Below are 21,809 nucleotides of genomic sequence, written 5' to 3'. Positions count from 1 at the left end.
GGAATACGGTTAACAATAATCGGAAGTAAGAAGAAAATAAAATCATCACCTAGGTTTAAAGCAGGTCAATCGATGACAATATGCCGCCTTGGGATTGACGATACCCATCGCAATGTTTTGTCAATCTAGCGAAGAGAATGTTCATAACCCCAAATGTATATCCCTAAACGCCATGTATAGAAGCTATTTAATGGTTTTCAATTAAATAAAACCACTCGTGGAGCAGGACGTGGAGAAGACATTTCAAACTCAATCACGTACTACTACGTTTAGATATAAACGTTTTGCTTGAAAGGTTTCATGTGAAGGACTTCATATTGTACATTAGAAAAGGCTACTGAAGTTTGTTGACTGTAAGCCGTCACTGAATGCATCTCAATTATACAAGTATGAGCATATCAGTGTTTTAGATTTTTCAAGTAGGTAATGTTTTGCTTAATCCATCTGTTATTTTGGCTAATGCGTAGATCATTAATATTGTAGGATGTTAGACCTAAGGATATGGGTTTTGAAACACGTATCTGTCTTTCTCCTATTTATTGCTTTTGAACAATTTTATTTCGTCCTTTTTTATTGTACAATTTTCTTACCTTTATTAATCTTTGTAATTTCCTTCCGTCTTCGTTTTTCCTTCTCCTTTCAAGTGCGTATTTCTTCCCCTTGTATTGTCTTTACTTTTGTCTTGGTATTATTCAGACCTTTATATGACTTTCACGAAAGCAAATCTTGATTATTTAAAAATTACAGTTTTGAGTAGAAATCTTTAAAATTATAGTAGAGCCATTACCCTGCGAAGTATTATCTGAACACACCAAAGTGTCTCAGCTGTTTTCCTTTCTATCTTTGAATTACATGTTACATTTAGATTTATTGATTACCTGACTGTTGTTCTCTTCTTTATCTGTTTCCTTGTGTGACATTTTCACCTCGGGGCTTCTGCTTCAGACCAAGAATTGAAATAAAACGAAATATAATCTGAACCAAGCTGCACAAATCGAATTGCCGACCCTGTTTGAGAATCGCGAATATAAAGATGAAAACTATGCAATTAATGTGTTTGGAAAATGGATCACATTATTTTGTTCTTACACCAACTTTCCAGAAACTTTGGAAATCTAACTTACTGATAGTCTACCACCATAAACGTTTTTGAATCTTTATATTACAACAAAATCGTAGGTTCATCATTATCTTAGTGATACAATTAGCCTAACTATTTTAGTGATACATTTATCAACACACCAACTTACACGGGTAAGGCAGATCATCAAAGATCAAGGTCGAGTATTTTTACATGTTTTACAGGGATTTGGACGTCATTATAGTGTTATATTTGGTATTTATGTGAATTACTGATATAATGACGATTGGTGTTTGTCTTCAAGACTTTATATGCTAGGATAAGCATTAGCCGTTAGGACTTTCAACTTGGGCATATCACGCCATGAAACTTGCATGTAGAATACTGTTGACAGATTATCACCAAGATATAATTCGAGGTTTCAGAACTAGAAAGCCATAAGTCACTATGACCAGCTCTCACAAAATGAGAATAAAGTTGGTTCCTTGCTTTGGTGTTCAAAAATCAATATTTCCTCCACAACGTGTTTTTATTACATTTTGTGATGATTCATGGACTGGGTCTTCTTTTATTTTATTGTTATATCATATTAGGGTAACCCGATCAGCAAAGTGCCTGGCGACTTTATGATCATTTTGTGGGAGCAGATGATTGTGAGTTGAGGCTTTCTTGCTCTCAACCCCAATATAAAGGTATTAACCGCCTTGTTGAAGCTGGTCCCCGAGGTTTGATTGCATGGCATTCCTCATGCGGGCTGTATAGATGATAGATGGTATAACAAGGAGGTTAGAGAGAGAAAGGAGAGAAAATAGATAACGTAATACTTTGTTCCTGTGATGCCGATTTGATTTTCCGGTAGGCCATTCATAAAATTGGTACCACTGTTTCGAACAAAGGGGTTCCGCCATTAAATTAGTCACTGATCCGGCATCATATTAACGCTTTACACAACAGGCGAGTAGCAATAAGTGACCACAATACAGCCATGTGTAAAGGCAGTCATGTGTAAAGTGTACCATTGTTCTCACGTATCCCAAATTTGCGCTTGTGCGGGTCTGAAGTCTAAAAAGGAGGCTTTAGTTGTCGATGGAATCTTTTTTATCACCCACCTGACTTTAGGCGCTTCATTTAAATAAATTGAAAGCCCCTGCTGATCGATTACACATCAGAATGCACATTTCTATAGTTATAATAATAATTATTATGAAAACTAAACACATAACATCATTCGATGACGTCAATGCCGTTATGCGTTACGTAATTAAAACGCCCAGTCAGATGTATTTCGCACCTGCCAAGCACAATTCACCCAATTTCAAAAACTGGACGTTGAATGTACACTCTCATGAATATTGATTGGCAACATTTTCCAATATGGCAGCGCTCTAATCAGAGACAATAGAACAATGAACGTTGCTGCCCGCTGTGGTATAACATATTTTTGATGGCTAACAATGTTTAAGTGACATCTCTGCAAGGTTATGAGATCTTACGGACCGCTGAAGCCTAGGATCTGCGGGTTGCGTCTTTGCCATTCTACGGACCGCTGAAGCATAGGATCCTCGGGTTGCGTCTTTGCCATCTTACGAACCAGGTGGTGTATGACGTGCAGTCCCTAAATTCAGTAAATTTTCATCGTCAACCGTGTAATTGAATGGGATTATTTTGAAATTTTAAAACGCTTGAAATATCACAAACAAATAGGCCTATGTTGATAAATAATATAAATACAAGCTAAAACCGTTGGGGTTCGATAATGAACCCCACAAAACTAACCGAGTATATGGAAAATGCCATACGGCGGGGCGGTTTTACGAGTTGCCGGCGCGATCATGTCATCCGCCGCCTGTTACGAACCACGGAAGCCTAATGTAGGATCCTCTGTTTGCGTTTTTGCCAATTGCTGGTTTAATTCATATGCACTTCTTGTAGCATACACGATGAAAAATGTTGCTGTTTCAACTGTCCTTTCGATGGTTTAGCGGGTGAATATTGTTATCTGGATGCCCAACTTCTGGTTGACCAATGGTTACAGTGATTACTACACATTTATAAATATCTAAGTATGCATAGGGAACGACTTATCGAGTGGTTTCCCTAAAGAGAACATTTTGATAAAGTGTTAAAAAATATGAGCTTGAGAAACAATGTTTTCCTTTCATTTTCCTACTAAACTTAGAATTCATGGTTATTCTTTACATGTTATTCTATTTCAGACTTATCCTCCATCACTTACTGTGGAATCCTATTTGTCATACGTATACATAGTGGGATGCTGTCTTTCACTTGTACTTCTCACAATTTCTCTCTTCATATTTTGCTACTTTAAGTAAGTATATATTAACATGCGAAATCTTATTGAAAGTTTTGATTTAAACTGAATTTTATTATTGTTATTATTATTATTATTATTATTATTATTATTATTATTATTATTATTATTATTATTATTATTATTATGACGTTTTGTCTGCTTCAACATAGGATAAATGGTATTGCAATTATCATTATCAGTCATATCTGGTGTCCCAAAAAAGGTTACATGTAGATTTTGAACACTATCTAAGTAAATGTTAAAAGATATAAATATCATTTTCATGACATAATCTATGTAACCTCTACTAGTTCACAACCTACGTACTAAGCCCGCATTCCAGGCATTTCTGACCAAGCTCTTTACGTGACATAATGCAACACAAGGTTCATTATATCACCGTCACAGCCACCATGCATTTGGCGGGCCACTTGAGTAAGCCCAGCCATAGCATGCAGTATGTAGTATTTTATTCTGATAAACAAAAAATTAAACGTGTTCAGTTTTATTTCAAGAGTTCAGTCAGAAATGTAAAAACAAAAACAGCGGCGATTCAAAGTCAACAAAATCCAAGCAAGCCCTAAATGCAACAGATTATTATTCATTTCACTATGTTGATGCTAAGAAATACGGCGTGCAGAACTGCTGTCACTAAAATGTGTTCTTCCCTATTGACCATCTTCCTTTATTTGTTACCACCAAGAGTCAAGAAGCTCTAAAACTGATTTATTTTCAGTGTACAATATTTAATTTTTCTTTTGTGCAATAAGTTCAACCATGAAAAATAAGAGAAGCATAAAAAGTAATAAAGAACAAATCTCAAAACAGAGGTGTGCTTGTGTTCAACTTTCGTTACGCGACAGTTTGATGGTTAGCCACTTTTTACACCGCCGTTATCTTGCGCTCATAAGTTAAGTTGCTTTTAACATACGGGATTGAAACTTAGCAAACAGATACAAGAAGGATGAATAAATAATATATGAAAAAATTACATTGTTTTGTTATACCATCACATGTAACCTTTTTATGGGACATCCTGTATTTCGACCCCTAGCCTTTGGTATTCTAAAACTAGTATTGGAAGTATACAATTGCAACTATCGTTTAATCAAGTATTTGAAAATAAAGAAAATTGTATTATTGAATGCGCTTCAAGAACTTGCCAGACATCCACGAGAGTGATAATGCTTCATGACATTTTCCGTCTACATAAGAGAATACATTTTAATTGAAACCTACTTCTAAATATCTTTCTGATTACTTCAAGCTCCGAGGAAGTGGAAAGTTTCGAAACTTTGTTAATGTTGTGAGGGTTTGACATGGATTATGGGGCTTTAATGTTTATCTTCAATCTGTGTCATATTCTATGAACAATATTGGATCATCATCATCATCACTAGAGAGTCAAGTATGAATTATTTGATGTGTTGGCTTAAACAAGTTTGACAATAGTCAAATAAAGATACGTTTCATCGCTAACAGCTTTGTGCTTTGGGTAACTGAGGTTTACCATTACATTTCCGCTCTAGATTGACGTGAGAACTTTGTCCTATTTTCAAAGCTCATATTGTTTGAGTGGTAAAATATAATATCGAATGGTTCTAGGTTTACATTATATTGTTTGCTTTATTTCCTAAAGGATTTGTGATAAAGGCGCCAAGTTAATGAGCATTTTGCTTGAACCAAGTCCCATCAGGGACGACCATTTAAACAAACAATGCAACAAACAAACAAACAAACAAACAAACAACCGTAGAGGTAGACACGGTGATGACAAAGATAATGATGACTTGCCTTAATGTAAAATGGGACTAAACAAATGAACATCATATTGCATACATATTATTTGATGAGGAAACACTGAGGTTTGAAAGCGGACTTACCATATTGCTTGTTATGAATGCCGGTTCATATAATTATAATTAAAAACCAAAATGAAAACACAGTTGTTCCCTTTTTTATACTGTTTCCAACAACACCTTTTAATTCTCTATCATATCATTTTACATTAGGTGAAAGTTGGCATCATCATAGAGATACACTTTCTGTTCAGGCTTATTCATATATAGCATTAAAGTTTGTTTTCGCCTTGAAAAACTGCTTTTTATGACCTTTTTTGGCCACTTTTATTTTGACCACTTACAATGGACCCGACCCATGTACGTACCGACATGCTCAAAACATAAACAATCAAAGCTGATTCAGATTGATCACCAGAGGAAAGCTATTTGTTTACTAACGATAACATTTACGCAGGGAAAATTCTTATTTTCCCGATGATATTCGTTTAAAGGTCACCCTGAACGCAATGAGTGGCAATTACTTAAGACAGGAAGAGGTTTTAAGCGCTTAGATCGAGGCTAAAACTTCATCAATTTGGATAAGATGTAATCAACATCTATTGGGTTACCTTGGTGATTCCATCACCTTTGTAGCACTAATCTTTCTATATTTAACGCTTATCAATCTTCATTATATTTTTTATGGTCGGCGCAGTCTGTATAGCTTTATCGGTGTGATTAAAAACGGACCCGACACTTTTGATTAAAACGGGTCATTCTAGGATCGCTTTTAATTTACACAGTAAAAGTGTAGAGATCATCAATTGGCTTGAAGCGGTTTTCAACCTGATGATGCAAGTAATTTGATGTTTTGGGGAAACAAAAACAAATTAGAATTCCATCGTATGGTGTATATTCTGGTTGACATTTAACGACTTTTTATTATTGTTGCGTATGTTTATACCAGTTGAGACCTCGCGCGCGAGTGGTAGTAAGGTTGTATTCTGAAATCAGTTTTCCCTGCCTTTTGCTTTATATTTATTCCTCAGGTTAAACATTGGTTTTGGCGCACTAAGAATTAGCAGCATAATTATTAATGATTAATTCTTATATCAAAAACGAGATATAGAATTAACCTTATTCTTTTTAGATGCAAACAGTTTTTTTTTTTCTTAAAGGTACATTCAGTGATCCCATCGAAAGCGTAATTAAATAAAACTGTGTATAAATTGCTTCATAGTGAACGATTAGTCATTTTTGATTATGAAAAAAAAATGGCAAGAAAAATCAAAAAAGAGATGCTACTGTTTAAGGTTAAACTTGTTGTGGTATAAAGCTTATAATTCGTTTTGATTTAAAGTTTTAAATAACTATAATAGCTAAATATTTTAAACAGTGGCCATGTCAAAAGCTTTTAAACGTAAGTTAGAAAAGAGCCCTATTTAAGCAACGCAGAGTTAAGAAAGTTTTAACATGTTTATAGATTCTTTAAACGGCGAATTAGAGTGTAATTTCCTTTTGTTAACAAAACGTACATATACAAATTTGAAGATAAGTTTTATTGCTAGGCGGATGATTCTGCAGACTTTTCATTTTTGATTTCAAATAAAAATGTAGATATATTACATTTTCAAGTAAACACATCATGAAATAATGCCAAACTTCTTATTGTAAAGATTTCTGGAAGATCTGGAATTTTACTCCTAAACGAAACGCTGCTATATCTTGAATCAATCGGTCTGCTTGGTGTGTTTACCTTTAATCATGTTTAAAAATTCAACTTATTGCTATCATTTTCATCACTTTTCTCTAGGTCATTACAGTGCACGAGGATTGCGATTCATAAAAACTTAGTGGTGTCCTTCATTCTCCGATACATTTGTATGATCGTCGTATTGCATACCTACACGACAGCTGAAATAGCCTTGGTGGAAGGTGACAATGGCATTCAACAAAATTGGAAAAATCCGCTCAAAAATACAGTAAGTGGAATCAGTGGAAAACCTCTATTTAGTATTATATGAGAATTACAAAGACTACTTTACGTATGACGTCATGTCAATCAAATTTCCTGCGACCCTTGATTCGTTACACGGTTGTTTGATGGCATGTAAAACTGAGCCATTTTAAAAGAATTCGAACAATGATGGCGCTATTTATCTAAAATCGTGTTTGCATCTTTACAAGGGTTAGACACTTGTAAAATGGTATTAGAACATCAACAAACAAACTAAGAAATGACAAGGGAAAACCTTTTTATTATGAAATGCAAGGTTTAACTCATATTATTTGGCTAATTTAAATTTCGAATATACGTAAATAGCGCCCCAATTTGCAAAAATATGTACAATTTATAGAATTTAAATTACTATAAAAAAGCAGAATAATTTGATATAGAAACGAAAATCTATGTTAAAAATTACTACATACTGTATGTGTATAGACAGTACGACGGCAACTTCGTGACCTCTTTTGTTCGATAGAAATTTTTTACGGGTTGGTGAACACGGGTTACGTAACTAAATGTTGAAAATTTGGCCGGCAAACATGTTTTAGCGAAATAGCTCCAGAAATGGGAGACACGGGTCGTTTTTTGCTTAAATTGTGTACCATGATCACGGATAAGATACCAAACATTTGTGCAAAGAACAAACAACGAGTAAAAGTTGAATAATATTGAAAATAAAGAAGCTTGAACATGTCCAAAGTGGCCGGGAAAATGAGAACAATTGCATGTCACGATCACCAAAATGGTCATATCTACAACTATGAGCAAACGCCGGTCTTATGCTTTTCTGTAATGATAGATATTAACTAACTTGAGCTTGTATTAAATTTTCAGCGAAAATGATTGGTGGAACAATCGAGTCGTAGGTTGTAAAGTTACTCTCAAAACGGCCCGTGTCTCAATCGTGCGTGTCCCGTTAGTGACAAGTGTCACTAGCAAAATAGCAGCCGGCCTTGTCATTATATCGAATAATAATCGTCAGAATCGTCCAGTTGACTCCAGTGATATTTCTTTATTCAAGTAAAATACTGCATTGACTTACAAAATATTGAAGTCAATATAAAAGTAATATCACCTCATTTGACTGAACTTAAAAGCAGTTTTAAAAATATTATTGTTGATCGAGTCCCTGAATGAGAAATAAGGTTGCAAAAGATACGAGTATGTTACAGCAGGTTGTGATGGTCTAGTGGTTGACGCCGTGGTTTGAAGTGCGAGAGGTTGAAGGTTCGAATCCTACAGCATTTCGATTTTTTTTCTCTCTTGTTCTGTTAGGCCTATGGTGTAGGCCCGTCAGTATTATGATCAATTAAAAATAATTCTATGCAACACGTTTGCAATGTTTTTCTTTATGCGTAGGCCTACATATTAAAAAATAAGATAGCGTCAGCCATAATTTACGAATTTCAAACCTGATATTTTGGCATAATATTATTTGTAATTTTTATACCGTTCTTACACCATACCCAGACATACACATAATTGGAATCAGCGTTTCGTTGTCTAGAGTAACTTTAATTATCTTCAATAGAACACCACAAGCGGTCAAGATAAAAAAAATGCTTTCTTTCATTTTACCTCATTATTTCTGCTTCAAATGATCAGAAACCCTTCCTGAAAGTTGTTTACTAATATCATAAATATTTTCAACAAAAAAAAAAAACCGCTATGGTAGGGTTCGAACTTCCAACCTCACGCACTTCAGGCACGGACTTAGCCACTAGACCATCACAACCTGCTAACTTATTCTCGTACCTTTTGCAATGTTATTTCTAATTCAGTGTCTCGTTCAACAATAATCTTTTATAAACTGTTTGTAAGTTCAGTCAAATGGCTTGAAATTACGTTTTATATTGACTTCGATATTTTGTATGACAGGGCAGTATTTTGTATGAATAAATAAATATCACTGTAGTCAACTGGACGATCCTGACAATCATTAATCGATTATATGGACAAGGCCGGCTGTTAATTTTCCTGCTGACACTGGTCACTTATGGTCACGCACGATTGCGAGGAGAATCCGTTTTGAAAGCAACTTTCCAACCTACGACTCGATTGTTCCACCAATCATTTTCGCTGAAAATTTAATACAAGCTCAAGTTAGCTAATGTCTATCATTACAGAAAAGCATACGACCGGCGTTGACGCATAGTTGCAGATATAACCATTTTGGTGATCGTGACATGCATTTTTTCTCATTTAGGCTACTTCGCGCACAATAAACATTCATTTTCTCCACAATAATTGGACTTTTACACGTTACTGTTTGCCTTATACTCATGTTTCATATCTTATCTATGGGCTCAATATGGAAATGAAGGGAGAAACCACTCATGTATTCCATTTTTTGATTTTTTCTGAAAACTGTATTTGCCACCTGATTTACAACATTACGTTACGTAACAGCAAAGGTCACGCCGGTAAAAATTACCGGAAGTGAGCTAAGTTGCTGTCGTACTGTAGACAGGTTATTAGTGTGATTTTCAGTTTTTGTATTATTCAGATCTAGAATTGAACATTATAATAATGTTTTGTTAGAAAAATCAATGAACTGATCACATCAAACAACCGTGGTTATTAGCACGTAAAAGGTATATTGATTCATCTGGAATCGATCATCACCAGAGAAATAGAATCACAGAAAATGGCGAACAATTGCGGCAAAAAGCAACTTTTCTACGCATTGTCGACGTGGTGTCTTCAGGAAAGAAAGTTTAATAATGACTTTGACCTAACGGTTTCCTATTTTGAAAGTGAAAAAAATAACCAAAGGACATGTTGGGATCTGTTGTGTTCAGAAATGTTAATTAACATCGTAGATCGTAAACAACTGTGATTAAATCGGACCATTCTCCATAAAGTGTTCTAAAGTAAAAGGTATAAATGAAATGAATATGGTTTTATTAATGTGCACGACAAATTACCGTGATCAATATTATCCTGTTTTACTTACATTATTGTGCATTATAATTTCGACGCATTATTCATGACGTGTCATGAGTATTGACTGTCGGAAGTCCTCAACGTATTATTGCCAAGTGTTGCAAGAAGTAGACTTCATAATCTTATCTACCATTGCTTGATATTAGTTCGTGGTGTCAAAACTTAATACAGTGTATATTAAAATAAAGTATACAGTTTGAAAAATGCCGCTAGATGAAAAAGTACAAGGTCTTTGGTTAAAATTTTCTAGTTGGTAACTTAATCAATATATTGTCCTCCTACAGCTGAAAAATCACTGGCGTGTGACCATTAATAAGGATTTTGTGGTTACTTTTGTAAACCGAGTACAAAAAGCAGTTGCGCGAAGTCAATTGGGTTTCAATGAAGGGTACTTGCTATTGTTGTGCAACCAAGAGAAACTTGCAGGTGTACAGATTAGTGGTCGTTGTTATGGTTCCAATCCTGTGCATGTGCGAGTTACATAACACATGACTTTTGGGAAATCTGGTTAACTATCTCCTTGCATATGCTAGGTTTTACTTGACAAGGAGAATAGAAACATTACAATTGATACTCCACAGTACACGCCAGAGCAAAGGGCCTTCTTGTTGCAGAGTACCATCGCACCCAATGTCCAGCAGAAGTGCTTTGGAGATTCTGTCAGCAGTGCCCAAATCTACGTCCCCCTTCACGTGGCGCTATTTACAAAAATGTTGAGAAATATCAGGTTACTGGAACGATTCGCAGTCTGAAAAGAGAACATTGTGGTCGTCCCCGAACTGGAAGATCTGCTGCTAATATCTAAGCAGTCCGTAACACTCTGCAGTCAGGGCAAGTAGGAGTAATTGGCTGCCGTCGAATTCCATCTGCAACTTTTAACAGACTAATTCGTTTAAACTTGCGATTTCATCCCTATCAGATGATGTGGAGAATCAACTTCAGTAAGCAGAGTTATTTTCAACGTCGCTCTTTGTTCTGTCAGTGGCTTCTTGACCGTCCTCTACCTTTCCTGGAAGATTTCATCATTGGCGATGAAGCAGGGTTTGCATTAAATGTTTTCACAAGTCCTGCTGCAGACGTTGATGAACTTCAGAGACTCATAATTGCACAAGTTGACATTCTCAAGTAGGACAGAACTCTCATTAAACATGGTATCAACGCCATGTTGAGAAGAGCCGAAATCTGCATACAGAGGAATGGTGGCCATGAGGAGGACTAAGACTGCCAATAACTGTAAACAGTAAAGAAGTGGTGGGACTTTTTTTGTGATTTGTATGCTGTCTTAATTTTAATTGACTTCGCGCAACTGCTTTTTGTACTCGGTTCACAAAAGTAGCCACCAAATCAATTGTCACACGCCAGTGATTTTAGAGCTGTAGGAGGACAAGATGATGATTAAGTTATCAACTTGAAATTTTTGACCAAAGACCTCATACTTTTTAATCTAGTGGCATTTTTCAAACTGTAAACTTGATTTTGATACACCCTGTACAGACTTGACATTTATTGTGGAATATTTTTTTCGCAAAATTCCGCGAATGGTCTGCTGGAGTACGTACATGTGCCGGCCTTTTGCGGTGTATTTTAACCAATATTTGGGTATAATCATCACTAATTACCTCGATATTGTGACAAATTCTTGACTCTGAGAAACTTATACAACATCGAGCGGTATCTTCATGGTCAGCGGAAGGTACATTCTTGATATTCATTTAGTATGGAATATTTTTTCGCAACGACTGCTCTGGAAGGGGTCTTTGTAAACCGCACGCGCTAAATATTAATTGATGTGTGCCGGGAGATGGTGGAAAATAAATTTTACAGGAAATGTGCTTTCCATAGGTTTACATTATGGTGCTGATAATGTAGCGAATTTGCCTAAAATGGCGGATTTAGGGATGTTGAATTTTAGCTTTGACGCCACAAATTCAGACTTTATGCAACATGGTATTATCAAATTTGTAAGGGTTTGAGGTGATATTTCAAAAACTTCGTCACCAATTGGCATTTGTCACAGTTGAAATACACTTCCAATGTACCAATTTTATAAAAATCGAAGGAGCTTAAGACCGATATTTCTAAAAGCTCCTCCAACTTTCAGAACTTAGATTGCAAGTGCATTTCAGTTCTAACAAACACATATTGGTATTTAGGCTCAGTAAATATCACCTCAAATCTCAATAAATTTGATAATATCAGAATAATGTTGCTCAAATTTAGAAATTTTACCCCAACACAAATCATCTTTAGTCTTCTTTTTAGTCATTAAGGGCATTAAATGTAAATTATGTAAGTTATGACATTATTATATTTTGTTGCATTTTATGGTTGAAATAAACACTAGGAACATAAAAATATGACAAAGTGGTTAGCAGACAAAAGCAGAACAAGCAAATAACAACAAGAATTTTGAACAAAATAATGAAAGTAAAAACGTGCAGAAACTCATAAAAAATGTCTAAAGAAAACATTTTTTAAAGTCTAAGAAATAGGTGTCAGTGTGGTATTCTTTATCTGACGGTCTGGCCATTTATTACAAAGATATGCATATTATTTATGATAAGGATAATGAACTGAGTGCAATGTATTAGTTAAGATAATCGCACGCGCCGTGGAGTTATTGCATTTTGCTCGAGAGCCGATAGGCTCGAGAGCTAAATGCAATAATTCCATGGCAAGTGCGATTATCTTGACGAATGCATTTGCACGAGTACATTTTAGGCTAATTCACTATATTATGAGCGCCAAAATGTAAACTAATGGAAAGCACATATTCTCCCGACACACCCCAATTAATATTTAGCCCTATTTTTTATGCAGACCCCTTCCAGACCAGTAGTGAAATTTTGCGAAAAAATATTCCATAATAAAGGTCAAGTATGTATCTCTATATGAACTTTGACCTTCCATATCTCAAAATGCTCAATGCTGACAGAGGTCCAGTAAACATATTTTTGAAATTGGTGGTCTTGAGTATCAAAAACAAACTATGGACACAAAACAACGTTTGGTATAAAAATGAAAAGCAAGATATTTGGTGGCAGATTTTCATAAAATAGGAAATAAGCTTATAAACATTTACCAAAAAGGCCATTATTCAAAAAACGGTTGATTGTATGCCAAAGTTGGGATAAGCATTATAAGCAGAATTTATATCTGCGCATTATGACACCTAGGCCATTTAGGCCTTTGTTGGTCTGAACAATATTGAAATCTACATGTTACAATTCTATCTCACGTGAATAAGGATCACTGATGTAAATAATGACAATTGTTTTTGATTATCACATGCGTTGATACCCTCCGAGAGCAACGAAAAGGATAATCCAATGATAGGTGAATTGATTTCCTTCAATGAATAGTGAATACAAGGCAATAGGATTTTACTGCAGCTTTCAAATCTTGGGTTGTTCATTACATTACATAATCACACTCTTCATTAAAGATTCTAATTTTGTTAACTCAAATAAACAGTATGTCGGGTAAAAGGTGATTTTAGCCTTGAGTCGTTCCGACTTAGTGCTCAGCGCTATGTTGAATATGTTTGGAGGAAAAGTAATGAAAAAATTCAAACATGAAGTGTACATTATGTAATTCTAGTTGCCTATTGTGTCGTTTTCAAATGTCTGACCCAAATACCCATGGACTGTGTTGACATTGACCTATTTGACAATGTTACGATACATTCTACATGGTAAACTATTCTTAATTTTTGAAACATTTGACAACCTTACACTAAAAGCTGCAGATTCAAAATCATCTCTGAGCTTTCACTTGAAAGAAGTACTCAAAATGAAACGTGTTTACTAAGGCGCTCCGTTTTTTCTTATTATTGATTCTGAAATGGCAAAAGTCGACGTGATGGGCCGTCGGACGCACGGTAATCCTAGGGGTGTTTTAGTTTTATCAATAACATATTTTGTCCCAGAATAGAAGAAGAAGTGTATTTGATCAACCCATTATTTGCCGTTCAATAAAAGATTTGCGCATTATAAAAACGCCATTTCTTATAAATTGCATTTTTACAGATTATTTTCCCAAAGGATATGTTGCAGCTTATGTTCTTTAAGTCATTGTTTCTGGTTCAATCACAGTTTTCTGCACTATAAAAACGCCATATCTTACCACATGGCATTTGTGACCTACATTACTCGGTGCATGTTGTTCCCGGTATTTTTTTTTTATATGAACTGACTACTGGGATGATTTGGGTTGTACAAATGTTATAATTTAATTCATTATGATATTATAATATTGTCTTGTATTTACATTGGGTAACTTGCTGATTGGATTTAAATGTATACAAAATATTGTTATTAAACAAGCGACCCCGAAGGGCTTTGTCCAAAATAAAAAACACACTTGTGGGGTTACGAACTTATAAAATACATCGATGACGTGTATAAATGAATGACAGATTTATACGGATGGCAGAACAACTATTTCAATAGAGAATGGAAGCCGCCCCATAGGGCCCTTAGTGTTCGGTTCTTAATATCGCTTCGTTGAAAGCATAACATCAGTCGATGAACTTCTATCATGCAGTATTTTATTTAAATTTATCGTGACCGCGAGAGCAAAGGAAGGATTGAAGGTTGATATAGGTTCCTTGAGACATAGAAAAAAATAAACTCCTATTTACCTAACAAAAAGTATGGGCTAACTCCAGAAGGGGCCAATCCGTTATACAGGGGTCCAAATGAATAATGCTTGGATTACTGTAAACCTCATATCAAACTATCCGTCTTGTCATAAGGATTAGAAAAATCATTGTTTCTACTATCTATAATTTATGCTTAAATGGTTAAGGAGATATAAGACAACAGGGGTCAAAGGTTAATCCAATGGACACAACATTTTAAAATGCTTTCAAAATGTTATTTATCTAGTCACAGGAAAAAAAAAAAAAAATGCTTTGCACTGCCTCTTATATACGGTCTACAAAATAGTTTACGAAATGTAAAAATGTAAAAGATATGTATAGCCCTATTTGTTTTACACAAGTGGACCAATTTATAGCGTCACACGTCATTGCGTTCAGTCACATGGGTTAATTGTGTAAGAAAAGAGGCTGTTTTAAAAGTTGCACCTGAGTCCATAGCAGTCAGGTTTTCTTTTACAAACACATGAATAGCCCTGGCCTACTGTATTGTTTGAAAGCTGACTCCTATAGACTGAGATGCAACTTTTAACACTGTTTAAAACGGTCTCTTTTTTACATAATGGAACAATGTGACTGAACGTAATGACGTGTGACGCTATAATTTGATTCATATGTGTAAAACAAATACGGCTACCCATATCTTTTTACACGTTTGCATTTTGTCAAAATAGTTTTCGATTTATTTTAAAAAGTATTTAGGGGGAACTTATAAGTTGTGGACCCTATAATAAAAAACTCTGTTGACTATACTTTTTTAAATCCCTGTGGCCTGTAGAGCCTCAATACTTTGAAGGATATCAGAGCATTTGAAAATTGATTCCATGTGATTAATCCCCGGGATTAATCTTTTACATTGGACATCTTTTGTCCTATTCGGCTTTATGTTAAATCCAGAATGTCTCTACCGCTGCGCGCATAGTTGTATACGAGGTCGTATAAGCATTCAAATACGACGTCGTGTAAACCATATCACGCATTCTTGATCTGGGGCTTTTGTGTAGAAATTGCATGTTGTCCTAAGGCTGTAGACTTTAAATTTGATATATGAGTTATTAATAGTCATCCCTGTAATATTTAGGAAAAAATCGAGGTTTTTAAAGCAGAAATAACAACATTGGCCCATATTTTGAGATTTCACGAGGGCCCACTCACATTATTAAGCCATAGCGATATCATGTGGGGAATGTTTGTACTTATATTTGTATCCCTAGATAGAAGATACCAATAGCTATCCATTACTATCAATTATAATACGGTAGTATAGGATTTATGATAGAAAATTCGGGGTTTCCAGCTATATAATACTATGGATCAACCTGATTTGTACAGCCAATTATACGATTCGTCTTTTGTTCAAATTCATTAATCGCACTCAGGCGCGATTCGTCCAAATCAAAATTTCGGTATCTACGCCAAGGAGTAAGATTTATACCATTAAGTTTTGGTGGAAATAATAGAGTTCAGCAAATATAATTGCCATAACTTAAGGCCGTACTACACCCATATATTGGTTTGATTGGTCTAAAAAAATATTTTTTCATTTATAGCTAGGCGATATATGCACGGATCATGTGAAATAAAAATAATTATGAAAAAACTTTGTAAAAGTGTGTCTTTTCACCCATTTGTCTTAAAGTTGACTGGTTGGTAAGGACGCTTATTTTTTAGCGATCCACTTTTTACGTCTGTGACAGGCGGCGTAGGAAGCGCAACACGTGACGTACGAGGCTGGCGAAGATACACTGACAGCCCCATTCAAACCAAACTACACGGTTAGCAATTACAAATAGAAAATTATCATACTTGCAGTGGGGTACTTTGTCGTACCCCGACGGTTTTAAAGTAAGATAATTTTGCTTTGACACCACATAACAAATTTAGAATTCTTTGTGACGATTTCATGATTATGTGTTAAATCTAATGGCGACCTCAAAATTGGCGATATCGTTTCCATCACCGCCTGGTCTGTGATGTCAGCGGATGTCACTCTCCATAGGGATGGGCGATACCAGCTTTGTCGATTGTCAATCTAGAGCAGTCAGGGGTGGCGGCCGAATTTTTAGAAAAATAAAATAAAATTTAAAAAATGGTTGCGGAGCTATGCTTGCGCGACGCAGGAGGTTGTCTGAGGGAGGATGTTCCCCCCTCAGAAATAAGAAACTGGTGCAAAATGAAGATCTAATTGAAGCGATTTGGTGGACAATTTTGGCGCTATTACTCACGGCGTAAAATTTTAGTTTGGCGGCCGAATATTTGTGAAATGTGCGGTTCATGAAGTCTTTCTTGGACAAGTTTCCCTATTGTCGTAGGCCTATAAATTGTTTTAAACATAAATCGGCGAAAGAAGAAGCGAAAATGGCCACTTGTATATCGATTACGCAGGGGAGTGTAAAATGAAGAAAATTGAAGTGTTTTGGTGGACCATTTTGGTACTAGTGTGTAAAACTTTAGTTTGAAAAAGCCGCGAATTTGTTAAATGATGGTCCATGAAACCTTCCTTGGACAAGTTTTCCCTGTAAGCCTATACCGCAAATTGTGTTAACATAGGGCTTAAATTTGCAAATGTTGGAAGAAGAGCGAAAATGATCATATGTTTATCCCACTACGCAAGGGTTAGTCTGAGGGGGATGTTCCCCCCTGAGAAGTTTGAAAAATGTGCAAGATGAAGGTCGAATTGAAGCCATTCGGTGCATTGTTTTTACACTACTATTTGAATCAATTGCTTTAAACAGAAAAAGGGCCCGAACTCAATTTGCAAAACTTGAGATTGGCAATTTACTAAAGCATGCATAAATCGATGAAGTCGGTATGGAGTCCGTCTTAATACTGACTTTGGTGGCAAAATGTGAGGGGCCCTGCATATCGGCGGACCCGCAGTAATTTTCACATGCTTTTAAGACGAGGACCCGCCTTCAAGCAATACCGAAAATAATCGCAGGCCTATATAGGACCTACTTCCAATCGTCCCGACTGTGCGATTATTTAGACATCGGCCTACTCAATTACGTGCAATTTAGTTTCTCTCCTCCTTTCCTCCATTTTCTTCTCTTTTCTCCTTTCTTCCCTTCTCTCTCTTTTGGGGGGTTGGCCCGTCAGCCCCCGAATCCGCGCCTTAAATGAGTCAATGTGTATGTTGGGGAGGGAGGGGGTACTGAGGCCTACCACATTTAATAACGAACTTGCTTACTCTTTGTGGGATTTCGAATCGCAACACAGGTAATAATAAAAACAGTAGCAAACTTCACTTTACTAACAAGATACAACAACTTTACAACTTTCTTTTTAATTAATGAAACAAAGCTTATTTTTGACTCAGAGTTTAATTTTAAGATGCTAGCCGAAGTCAATAACTTTGCGCATTCTTCGGGTTCCTTTGTTTCCACTCTTGTTAAAAGAAGACATAAAACCTGATGATCAGCTGACTCTTTCTGTTGACAATTTAAGTTTAAAACATTATTAACACAATTTGTGTGTTGATTGTAAACAAAACCAATAGGCCTACAATTGGCTAGTTTCAAATCTTTCGTAACATATTTTAAACCGCGTTTTTTGTACTGAAAATATTTTGTAAAAGATTTGCAATTACTTTGATTGGGATCGAACATTGCCACTTTACAATGCTCAAGGTCACCAAAACTCAGATGTGTGAAAAATCCTTTTTGTTAAAAATTGTATGAAATCATCCCTCAGCGTAAACTAGTTTCTATACCGGGGTACACTTCTAAATGTGAATGATACGGTAAGTAGCTGAAAAGTGTTTTGTGACGTTACATGTATACGTAGGCCTTCATTAGGAAAACAATTGTTATTTAAAGCACCTTAACATTTTTCAAAATCGGGATTTTTACCTAATTGTAATAAATATAACATAACAAACACACCCTGAAATGTTTTATCGTGTAGGCCTACATGCCCCGCCAATACCCGCCATGATGTGCTGCTGAGTGCATATCCCATAGACAATCCATTGGATTATTTAAAACACTGTTAAATGTAGGCCTAGGCCTAGCGGTGGGCCTGGGCTGCGAGATCTGGATCTGGATCATTTATACTCCAATAAAAGCAGTGAATTCTGCACCGGGATTCTGCATCACACTAGCTCACACTAGAGTTGGAGATAGTCTAGACCTACCACACAATTTATTCGCTACCTGAAGTCGCTAATAGAGAATGAGAGATTAGAATATTTGTTTTCAATTTTCTACTATTTTTTTCAATACGTTCCATTAAATAATTCTTTAGGCCTATTCTGTCATGTCTGTAAAGTACGGTATCGTACGCGTACCGGTATCAGAGAATCCGCGGTATCGAGTATCGCGCAACCTTAGTCAAAGGTCAAAACCAATTATAAAAATATGGCGTCGATTTCGTCGGCTTATCTTCGAAGCGAGCAGTGATTTTATCAGTTCCAAGTTTCACACGGATTTTTCATCTTTTTCTCAAAGTGGAAGGAATACACACCCGCTACAGGTAAGTGACGAAACCGTTACTACACATGAAGTTTTAGGGTGTGTCCAACAGTTTAATATTGAGGTTTTACCATTGTGAACATACCGATTCACATTATTATCGTGTTTTGTAAGCTTTGCTATTTTCTCAGAAAACTGAGCAAAAATTCACCTAATACTGAAAATTGACTGTTTTGACTGTTCTTTAATTTCAACCGTATCAAACCTGAAACAAATGTGCTGCCTTGTGAACACAAATTTTGCATATCATTGTCAACTGGAAGGGGAAAATAAGTTTAATTTCATTGATAACATGAAATTGATGCATATTTGTGTTTTCAAAGCTGTGCATAATTAATGCATTTCCAAAATAAAAAATATTTTGGTACTATTAGGGTCTGCCATTGCTGATAAATAAGTGTGTAAAGTAGATTCACGTCAGCAGTTCTGAAATTGCAAATATGATCAAAATTGTGATGGGGTCATCATGTACCTCTCTTTGGCTTGTACAATTAAAAGCATGTAAGCTACATTATTATCAATACCACCAATAGAACGAGAAGATTTGCCCCTTCATTTTGCATACCACTTTGACCAATTTTTTTTCTCATTTCTTCACAAAATGCAAAAACCCGCAAAAAATGTGATGGGTGTAGTACCCCTTAACATAATGTACAATTAATGCCCTTAATGACTGGATTTCGAACCCTATGAATCCACCCGAGGTCCTCATTCTGCGACGTAACCAAGGTTACAAGCATTTATCAAAATTATTACTTATAGAATTGATGATGAATGTATAATATGCATATCTTTGCTATAAATGGCTATACCGTCAGAACTTAAAAATACTACACTGGCACCCATTTCTTAGATTTGACCAAATGTTTTGAGTTTTCTTTATACATTATTTCTTTACGTTTTTACTTTCGTTATTTTGTTCACAATTTCTTCTTGTTGTTATTTGCTTGTTCTGTTTTTGTCTGCTAACCACTTTTTCATATTTTTATGTTCCTAATTTGCTTTTCAGGATGTATCTACTGTTTTTAACAAGCTATATAGGTCATTTGAAGTTAGGTTTGCTTTTGTAACTTTTATTGCAACACTTAAGGGCTGGGGTATGAACGTTTGGACAGTATTTATTTTGGGACATTAGAGCACATCAGACATATCGAATTGCATTCTGAATACGATGAATGTCATTCTGATATCAAATAATTTTGATTTTTGAAATTCGCAATTTAATACACATTTTATGGCAAATCATTAAAATTGATATTTTTGATATTTAACAGTACTTGAAGTAAACTTTATAAATCTGATGATTTATACTTAAAGTGTATGTAGGTGGGATGAAAAGCCGACGGTCAATTGAAAATTTTGACCTTTCGTATTGAAGATATGGATTTTTTTTCCCAAAACACCAAACAAAAAATTAGGTCTTTTTGGGAAAAAATCCATATCTTCAATATGAAAGGTCAAAATTTTAAATTGACCGTCGGCTTTTCCTTCCTGCTACATACACTTTAAGAATATATCATTAGATTTATATAATTTACTTCGAGGACTGTTATATATCAAAAATTTGAAAAATATCAAATTTTTATAATTTGTCAAAAAAATTGTATTATATTGTAATTTTCAAAAATGAAAATTATTTGATATCAGAAAGACATGCTTCGTATTCAGAATGCAATTCGATAGGTCTGAGGTGCTCTCATGTCCCAAAAAATACTGTCGAAACGCAATAAACGCTCATTTTAGATCCCTTAAGTATGTTTAATAAATATTTGTCAGCAATCCATTTCCAGACAGACAATATTATAAGTCCCTGAGATAAAGGTACTTGACTTACAATTTTTCTCTTTACAATACATTAAATTGTGCAACTAAATATCTATATTGCCTGGAAAAACTGTGCGCCGAATACTGAATGAAGGTTAAATGTATTTAATCGAGGCAATCTTCTACATGCATATTTATATTAAAATATGAAGGGTAAAAGCAAATGCATTGGATTGTTATTTAATACCGATCAATATAAAAGAAGATAACGTTTTTGTGATTTGATTTTGTTTCTAATAGACTGATTAAATTGAAATTAAAAGAGGGGAAAGAAAGGAGAAGAGAAGGGAGGGAAGGGGATAGAGAGGGAAGGGGATAGAGAGGGAATGGACTGGAGCGAGTAAGAGAGGGGATTACATTGTACCAAACGATTGCATTGTACCATCCACATTATGACTTAAAATATTGTATTACTATTCTCATGTGGCTCACCCATGTAGCAATATGTGGTAAACACCATTACATGGTGTGTCGGAAATAATACAGGCGTCAGGATGTGTACGGTGCTTTATTGACGTATATTTTGTCTCTGAGCTGAAAAGTCTGAAAATTCTATATGCACGAAAATAGTTGGTTTTAGAACTTCAGCTACGAATGCATCTCAACTTTAAAAGCACTTGAAATGATATTGTAACAATTAAACTTCGTACAAAAAGTGAATTTGGTTTTCGGGGCACTCTTCCCGGGAAAATAATTATTTATACAGCGTTTTAAAAGAACTGG

At 35.3% G+C, this 21,809-nt stretch overlaps 1 protein-coding gene across 1 annotated transcript in view; it reads left to right on the top strand.

Moving 5' to 3' along the window:
* LOC140151504 (corticotropin-releasing factor receptor 2-like) overlaps positions 1 to 21,809 on the top strand; it is a 223,384-nt gene that overhangs the window by 180,176 nt on the left and 21,399 nt on the right. Inside the window, exons 5-6 of the mRNA XM_072173863.1 lie at positions 3,298 to 3,410; positions 6,990 to 7,158. Of these exons, the coding sequence (XP_072029964.1) occupies positions 3,298 to 3,410; positions 6,990 to 7,158 (282 nt within the window). The remainder of the gene's footprint in view (positions 1 to 3,297; positions 3,411 to 6,989; positions 7,159 to 21,809) is intronic.

Source organism: Amphiura filiformis, chromosome 4 (assembly GCF_039555335.1).
Source record: "Amphiura filiformis chromosome 4, Afil_fr2py, whole genome shotgun sequence".
NCBI lineage: Eukaryota > Metazoa > Echinodermata > Ophiuroidea > Amphilepidida > Amphiuridae > Amphiura > Amphiura filiformis.
The sequence above is the reverse complement of the archived record's forward strand: the minus strand, read 5'-3'. Positions and strand labels throughout refer to the sequence as shown.